The following is a 9,288-nucleotide window of genomic DNA, read 5'->3' on the forward strand; positions in this document are numbered from 1 at the left end:
AAGGATCACTCACTGTCTCATCACTGACGTGGTCTATTAAACTAGAGGTAAACATACACCCAAATAGCATTGCTCAATTTGTGAAGACACGTTGTTGCATATTTCTAGTAACTGTACAATTCTGAATACAGTACATTCTTCACATTTTGACTTTGTGAAGGTGTGACAAATTGTACATAGTGTGTATACAAACTATACATGTGGTATTTCATATAATGGAAAAGAAGGAAAAGAACACTAGGTTAAATCATAAATAGGCAATAGTCAAATAGAAAAATAAAACGGTACATTCACAGCACGTGTCATCACGAACGATAATAAGATTTTGCACATAATCAGTGCTATTATCAACACATGCAGGGATGAGGGTTGCTGAGACTTGAGAAAGTTTATGGGCCTAAAACCAGTCCATTTCTACATTTGCAATGACAAATGAGGGTTGCTGAGACTTGGTTATGGGCTAAAACCTACTATAAGCATGGTTGCAGCATCAAAAGGGAGCTGTGTAATTTTAAAGCCTTCAATAGACCTGTGTAAAGACAGTTCCTGACAATCCTCACACTGCATGGATGTGCTGTAAAAGTGCCAGTAACTATTGCCCTTTGTCACCTGCTTAAAGTTTTTTTTTAGATGACACGTGTGTGTGTGTGTGTGTGTGTGTGTGTGTGTGTGTGTGTGTGTGTGTGTGTGTGTGTGTGTGAGAGAGAGAGAGCGCGCTCCAGCCCTTTCTTTTGAGCGGACTGACTGGCTTTGTGTGTCCCCCTATGTGCATGTCCCTATGTTTATTGTTTAGTAGTAAATCTTTATTTCGGTCCATTTGAAAAAGCAAAAAAGACATACATACATTAGAGTTTAGAGTAGCGACACCTGCAATACCGCTGGGTGTCATAAAGTGGCACTGTTGTTGAGCAGCGGGGTCTCACACACACAATTTTTATGAGTATGACTGGGTAAAATTGCTGTAGAGCTGCTGGAGACTGGAGAGACCATTAGATTACTACTACTCATTACTGAATTAGCATAAATAGTACCAGAATATCTAGCCTAGCATTCACTTTCAATCCCACAAACACAATTATATTGCTGGTGCATGTAGGCTATGCATTCTTTCTACAAACATAGAGCAATTAAGTAAAGTAAATAAAAAAATCTAAATGTATTAAACACATCCACATTGTGCTGAGCCTGTGTATTTGAGTATTTCTGACTTAATACCGGTAGTTTCTAATCAGCAAACTGACAGGTCCAGAACGAGAAGAAAACTGTCACCTTATCAACTACAATTCCCACAATTCCTTGCTCATGTGGCGCGCCGCTCACTCACGGTCGGTTGATGTTTTTGCAGTGAAAGCTTCAAAGCAGACATTCCTGGGAGTGCGGTGTCCAAAAGAGTTTTGCGACAAGTTAACCACAAAGTGCAGCGCAACGTTTATGTTGGAGTTTGTGTTGGAGCTCAGCTGGCGACAGATCTGAACGATGTGGACTCGGATGTTGGTTCGGGGCGGAGGGCTGGGAACCAGGGTGCGGGTTCCGAAAGAGTGTGAACGGGTAGCCTCGGTCACTCAGCAACAGAGGCATGCTTCGAGTTCAGAGGTAGGCTGACGTTAACTGGACAGTGCAGTGCATGCACCCGACCCCATCCATCTATGCAATGCATGCAACCTATAGGGCAAAAGATACTTTAGCCTAAATGATATTTAGAACATATGCCTATTTAAAAATGTATTTACATTTATGCCTAAACCCTGTATGTGATTGTGATTGATTTTTATAATCAAAAGTGTCTAAGGCTCAGTCAAAGTTCAATTCAAACCACAATGAATGAACTACAATTCATATTTTTCAATCAACCATAAAAGTGCCCTAGATTTGTTCTCCAGTTTGCTCATGCAAATTTAATGTAGGCTACATCTGTCCCCCCCACACACAGAGGACCATGTTTCTTGTACTCTGTTTGCTTCACTAGAGAGGATGATTTTATTAAGAACACGAGTGACTGACTCCTGATTACTGGCAGGCTGTTAAAGCCTCATGTTACTCATATGTTTATAATTACAATTCATTAGTCCATTCATTCAGTACATTTCTATTTTAAATAGTTGAAAATGAATTATTTTTATTATTTGTTTTTAGAGTGAGGTGATTATAATAATATATCTCTGTGATGCTTTGATTAAGATCATGTTCAAGTCTAGTTTAATGTGATAATTGCAAATGGTTAAAATGTAGATAGCCTACATGCAGTATAGCATATCTGCATAATATCAGTCTATATAAGACTTTATGGCTTAAGAATAAGATGTAGAGAAACATTGCTAAATTCATTCACATGTGAGTGCTACATGTGCAGGAGGTGTGTGTGTGTGTGTGTGTGTGTGTGTGTGTGTGTGTGTGTGTGTGTGTGTGTGTGTGCGCGCACATTGTGGGTACTACATGATCAGTAGCTTCTTAAGATAACGCACACACACACATCCATTCAGACTTAGAGATCTGACTTTGAACTTGGATAGTTTGTTGAAATAGACAGACCTGTTGAAAAGGGACGACTGTCGGCCCTTTTCATAACACCTTCCCATAATGCACTGCAGAGACACCGATAAGCCCCCTGCATGGTCTGGTGCAAAGGTTCAAGTTCAGGCATATAATAAATAGGATACAGTTGAGTTGAGCAAACATTATTATCCCCCAAGGGAAAATGTATTTTTTGCCAGGCAGCACACTCAGGATACAACTGTAGAAAAGCAAAACACCACAAGAAATTAGTTGGTTACAAGTTATAAAACATTAGTTAAAAAGAGCAACATAGTATAGCAAGATTGTTGAACACAGTAAATGAATTGATTATATTTATATCCTGACCTTTCTCTCATTGCACACATTGTATGTGTTCGTCTCGTGGCAGCTGGGACTATAATGTATAGTAATGCACCGAAAGGGAAATTCATTTTCTGCCGAATATTTTCTGCGTCAGAATATTCAATGCATCACTACTATAATGCTTAGTTTTGATTCTGCACTGTAAAATTGTCTTTACATGCACATGCTGAAGACAGACTGCAGGAGACGACTAGAAATGGACTCTATCGAGCTGCTATGACCTACTTGTGCGCAAGCAGAGCGGGCCATGAGGTGCACTCACACCACTGCTGGTATACGACTGCTGCTCTGAGTCCTACAGCTCTCTGCTGCTGTCTAGGTTTGAAATACAGCAGTGGTCAGTGGTCCCTCATTGCCCGGTGGAGTACACCGACATACACACACACCCAGCCGATACGGCACATACCCCCTATTGACCTTATACCAATTTTGAAACGTACTTTAGTTATGTCATCGAGAACAGTGGTTTCTCATTGGCTGGTGGAATGTACCGACATACATACCCAGCCGATCGCTGTTCTTGGTCCGTGATTGGCCCGGTGGACAACACGACATACGTACATACTTTGTCCCTGATTGGCCGAGTGACGCCACTGACATAGGCCTATACATACTTTGTCCCTGATTGGCGGAGTGACATCGACATATGCAGCCGGTTACAGTACTTGCGCGCTCTGCTTGCACAAGTAATGATCGTTTTCTTAGCCCGCATGTGCATTATTTTGTGAGGTTTGCTGCATTCAATACCATTTTTAAGGATGAATGAATGATCATCACTGAAATAACTTATTCCAGTGGGTTATTTCCATAGTTTTCGTGTTTATGTTCTGCCTAATCTCTCTACACCTCAGGCTTCCATGCAGAAGACACCTCTGTTCGACTTCCACAGGGCACATGGAGGGAAGATGGTGGAATTTGCAGGCTGGAGTATGCCTGTACAGTACAAAGACAGTCACATCGTCTCACACATGCACACCAGACAGCACTGCTCCATCTTTGATGTCAGCCACATGCTACAGGTGAGAGACCCTGTGAACAGACACACAACCATCCAGGAGGGTTGAGCGAGGGCACAACTCACACACTGCATAACTCGCTGTCTGTCCCACACATACATTGAGCAAATGTTATGAGCAAATTACATAATACAGTCATACACGTTATGCACAGAGCATCACGCCTTGGTGTGCACACTTATGCGCAACACACAATACCCCCCTCCCAACTCGTTGCTGTCTAATTGATTAATTAGTCTATTCATTGAATTCTGATGATTTGTTATTGTCATATAGCATGACTGAATAAGTGTTTTTTTGTTTTTTCCGCTCATGGAAAAGTCTTGCCCCCTCTGCTGGCAGAGGCTAAAATCGCTTATAGCTAGTATTAACAGCAACAGTGCTGGTATGTTAGGTTTCAGACGGGGCACTAAGGTGGCACACAGGTTGGGAATCACTGCACTACACTATGGTTCTAAAAGGGCCAGATTTAACGAATCTGTGCGATATCGAAGATATCTCAGATTATTATGATCGCAATTTGGATTTGTGATCATTGTCTGCATGATATAGTGTAACAAGCCTATCTATAGTGACTTGAGTAATATCAAAGGGCTCACGTTACTTTCTACTCTGCTGCTACTGCTATGCGTGCTTCTCAACCTGTAGTATATGGTTATTTATTTAACTGTACATCTCTCTGGATCATCCTAGAGACCAAGAGACAGTATAGTATGTGTATGTGTAAATATAGCCTTGTTTGTGTTTTCCATGTCAGACCAATGCCCTTGCTTGAGGCAGGGTGATGTCCATCATGCTAAAGTCGGGGTTATCATGCTATATGGTTTCCCTCTTGTCATTTTGTTTGTCAGGACTAACCATTCTTAAGTTCTTAACTCTGTCTGTGTCTCCTGTCAGTCCAAAGTCCATGGCAGAGACAGGATCAAGTTCATGGAGTCTCTGGTGGTGGCGGACGTAGCAGAGCTGAAGGACAACCAGGTTGAAACCAAACATCTGTTTGATTTGTTTGTCCCATGCTTTCTCTAAATATGTCTGCAAGTGTCGAATATCTTATTTTCAAAAATCCATGCATATCAAGTCTTTACACCTGTTAAATACTGTTTGGCGCAGCTCAAAGAGACAATCGAAGATGAAATAGAACTCTTTCTCTATGTAATACTACCTATCTTATTCCTAATTATGTAAAAGTCTGTCTGTCTGTCTGTCTGTCTGTCTGTCTGTCTGTCTGTCTGTGTGTGTGTGTGTGTGTGTGTGTGTGTGTGTGTGTGTGTGTGTCTCTCTCTCTCTCTCTCTCTCTCTCTCTCTCTCTCTCTCTCTCTCTCTCTCTCTCAACCCCAGGGATCACTGTCCCTCTTCACCAATGAGAAGGGAGGGATCATGGATGACCTGATCGTCACCAAGACAGACCAGGGCTACCTCTATGTTGTGTCTAACGCTGGCTGCTCTGATAAAGACTCTGCTCACATGAAGGTACAGACAGAGAGGGAAGTGTGAAGAAAAAACATTGTCTCTGGACTGAGAGTTTTTTTTCTGCTGAAAAAGGAAAAAAAGAAAAGGAAGAGGGGCGGAATTGTGGCTCAAACCCACAATTCAACACTTTGTTTTTAAAATGGTGATGTTCATTTTGTATTCATCCTTAGGGCCCCAAATCACACCTTGGAAAGCATGAGTGTCTATTTCAAACAAAGTGTTTTTTGACTGTCATAATTTGACCCCCCAGTATTGGGATGTATTACGATGTTGATATTCATTCACAGCCAACACTCCCCACTGACAGGTAGTCTCCCCCCCCCCCCAACCCTGAGAGGACGTACAGGGCCTTAGTCCTACTCCTCCTCCCAGCCAACACAACCCACTGACAGGTGGGCGTGATTGGTTGAAGCAGACTTCAGTGGAACTTCTATGGAACATATCGAATATTGAAAAAAGAATTTGAGCAACTACAATTTTGGCACCGTTAGTAAAGACACTCCGGGCCGTTTGTAAGACAAAGGCAGATTGCTCTCAGACCGTTTATAAGGCAACGGAAGATTGCTCTCAGGCAAAGGCAGTGAGACAACTAAAGTGGGATGCACCAACGGACCGACATGCAGAAACAACGGTCGGACATGCGGCCGAACATGCGCTGCTCCCGTGCTTGCGGTTAAGGTTAGGTTAAGGTTTGAAGTAGGTTGTCGGTCTAATGTGTGTGTGTGTGTGTATTTTGTAGGCCAAAGTGGCAGAGTGTAAGGCAGCGGGTCTTGATGTGGATCTGGAGTTCCTGGAGGAATCTCTTATCGCTCTGCAAGGTCTTCTTTCTTTCTGCTCTTCTGACATTTTTATGAATTATGTCCTGCTTTGCCACCAGCCTCATGCCTACCATTAATTGAGCCATGCAACTAATTGACTGACTGCCTAACAATCTCTATGTGTTATGTTTAGGGCCATCCATGTCACGGGTACTCCAGGAAGGGTTAAAGGATGACCTCAGTAAACTGACCTTCATGACCTCCACCTTGACCACAGTGTTTGGCATTAAGGACTGCAGAGTCACCCGCTGTGGCTATACTGGAGAGGACGGGGTGGAGGTGAGCATCTCTATCTATCTATCTACCCAGGGTGCCGGCCTGATTCCGGCGAGCCGCCCCTCGTCCGAAGCGGTTGAGAAATGACAGTTACCGTGTGGGGGTCCCTCTACTGCACCCTCTACTCTACTGTACTGTACTGTACTGGCACACCCAAAATCACCATATATGCAGTTAATATGTGCGTGTGTGTTTGTGTGTGTGTTAGGTTGCACACAGACGTGGTGAAAAACAACCATGCTGTTTTCGTGCTCGGACGCACCCACCCACACACATAGCTCCGTAAGGGAGTGGTTGCACCACTCAAAAACAACACATAACGATTAACAATGGTTCCAGCAGGCTTTCTAAACAATCCATTCCTGCCTGTTTGTGAGTGTCACTTCAGTGTCTATCATGTTGTCCGTTTCTCTGTGTGTGTAGTGTACAGTACCTTCTCACTCTCTCTCTCTGGCTCTCTGAATCGCTGTGTCATCCCGTCGGCCTAATGTAAATGTGAAACTAGCTGAGACGGCCCCCCCATCTCTTACTGTAAGTACCTGTCCTGTACATCTCTCTCTCTCTTACATCATGTCTTACAGTATGTCTTTCACCACTCTGTCAGATCTCAGTGCCCAGGTCCAAGGTGGTGGAGCTAACAGAGAAGTTACTAGGCCACAGCGAGGTGAAGTTAGCCGGGCTAGGCGCCAGGGACAGTCTACGGCTAGAGGCGGGGCTTTGTCTCTACGGCAATGACATTGATGAGACAACGACTCCTGTGGAGGCAACTCTAGTCTGGACTATAGGTGAGCCATTACTTTTATCTGTTATCCCATTTAGGCCTGACATTGAAAATTAAAAAAATGTCTTCTAAATCATGACAGTTTTCTGAAAAACCTTATGTTTCTGTATCAGTGGTGCTCAATATTTCATGTCAAGGACCCCAAAATTATATGTACTGTAATATGCCTCCGCCCCCCATCTGAAAATATGTTGTTCCAGGGACCTGCACAGAGGCACATTTTCACGGGTTTTTCAAAAATAGCAGACCTACACGAGATGGGCAATATTTGAAATACATGTATTTGAAATACTTTTTTTTATTTTGGGGAGAGGGGAGTTGCACCACTCGGTTCACACGGGTGTGATTTCTATTTATTACTCCCATTATGCATTTCCTTTCCTCTCACAAAAGGGAAGCGTCGTCGTCAAGCGATGGATTTCCCAGGTGCTGACATCATTGTGCCTCAGATTAAGGCAAAGACGGCCAGGAAGAGAGTCGGCCTGATCTCTGCTGGACCTCCGGTCAGACAACACACTCCCATACTCTGCCCCGAAGGAAAGGTCATAGGTCAGAGACTAATGACTGTCTTATTTCATTGAGAGAGGGAAGGTGTGAGTGAATGTGGTGGTGAGTGTCATTCTCATTGGCTTGTGTCTTCAGGTGAGGTGACCAGCGGATGCCCATCCCCCTGTCTGAAGCACAACGTTGCCATGGGTTACGTGGATGCAGCGTTCACCAAAAACGGGACGGCCGTGCAGGTGGAAGTAAGGAAGAAGGCAGTGCCGGCTACTATCAGCAAGATGCCTTTTGTACCCACCAACTACTACTCTGGATAGAAGGGGACACGCACGCACGCACACACACACACACACACACACACACACACACACACACACACACACACACACACACACACACACAGTCACACACACGCACGTGCACACAAGTAACCTCAAAAGTAACCCCTACAGTACACCTCTGTAGGGGCAAAATAAATCGTTTTCCCCACTTTCCCATAGTAATGCTGCCCCCTTGTGTTTACCTGCAGCAATGCAGCATTAATACTAGACAGAGCTGGAAGAGTTCAGAATCAACTTGATTGTCACATCACAGGTTTACTTTACAGGTGTAAAACCGTGGGCGTTTTTGTGCAAGCTCCATCGTTTTTGTTATTTCCATAAAAAATAAACGGAAGAAGAATGTGGGGGTGGGGCAAGGGGAAGAGAGATCAATCAATGAAACAATACATAAAAAAAAGATCTACATACTTACACATGGTACCTGAGGTAAGACCTACAGGTGAGTGAGCATATCAGCATATATATATATATATGATCTATTATGGATGTTAGTGAATCATGTTATTCAGCAAGTGCAATAAATGAACAGGAATTTATGTAACTTAAGACACTGGTAGCGTATGCACATTGCACGCGTGCACGCGCACACAAACACACACACACACACACACACACACACACACTAGGACAGTCTGACAGTTAGTTCATACAATTTACAATTTAGGCATTTAGCAGACGCTCTTAATCCAGAGCGACTTACATTAAGCAAGAACAAAAAAGCATGGGAATCACATAAAAACATGTATCATGAAACATGCGTAAGCTAAGAAAGTAACAGTGGAATATCTATATAATGAAACTATACATCTATAATACTATGCTATACATATGTACTATGACGTGCTATGACTACATACAATGCACTTATGCTGTCTACATAACCTGCTATAAGTCTGTATCAAATGCTATCTAAGTCTACAGAAATGCTATCTAAGGGGGTGGGGTAAGTGCTATGGGCCATGATGGAGTCTGAAAAGGTGGGTTTTCAGACTGCGGCGGAAGATTGGGAGTGATGCTGCAGTTCTGACTGCAATGGGAAGTGCATTCCACAGTTTTGGAATGCACTTCCCATACAATGACAACAGGGCCTAATTAGCCAAACAAAGGCACACTGCGAGAAAACTATTGCTAGAATACTAGGTAGACTACATTTCTCCCTATCTGTATGCATTCAGACTTCTACACGTGTAGCCAAACATAATGGTATA

At 43.2% G+C, this 9,288-nt stretch overlaps 1 protein-coding gene across 1 annotated transcript; it reads left to right on the forward strand.

The window, feature by feature from the left end:
- Positions 1-1,452: 1,452 nt before the first annotated feature.
- On the forward strand, positions 1,453-8,900 carry amt (aminomethyltransferase). The gene is made up of 9 exons (XM_080764005.1): positions 1,453-1,593; positions 3,729-3,896; positions 4,791-4,871; positions 5,232-5,363; positions 6,103-6,181; positions 6,315-6,460; positions 7,062-7,242; positions 7,632-7,787; positions 7,881-8,900. Exons 1-9 carry the CDS (start codon positions 1,477-1,479, stop codon positions 8,054-8,056), a joined length of 1,236 nt encoding a protein of 411 aa, XP_080620131.1. The 5' UTR covers positions 1,453-1,476; the 3' UTR covers positions 8,057-8,900.
- The last annotated feature ends 388 nt before the right edge of the window (positions 8,901-9,288 follow it).

The sequence above is a fragment of the Protomyctophum bolini genome (assembly GCF_963924005.1).
Source record: "Protomyctophum bolini genome assembly, chromosome: 5".
NCBI classification, from domain to species: domain Eukaryota; kingdom Metazoa; phylum Chordata; class Actinopteri; order Myctophiformes; family Myctophidae; genus Protomyctophum; species Protomyctophum bolini.

Coding starts and splice junctions, on each gene's coding strand:
- amt (XM_080764005.1), top strand. CDS start 1,477: ATGTGGACTCGGATGTTGGTTCGGGGCGGAGGGCTGGGAACCAGGGTG. Junction 3,897..4,790: donor ATGTCAGCCACATGCTACAG/GTGAGAGACCCT, acceptor GTCTCCTGTCAG/TCCAAAGTCCATGGCAGAGA. Junction 5,364..6,102: donor AAGACTCTGCTCACATGAAG/GTACAGACAGAG, acceptor TGTATTTTGTAG/GCCAAAGTGGCAGAGTGTAA.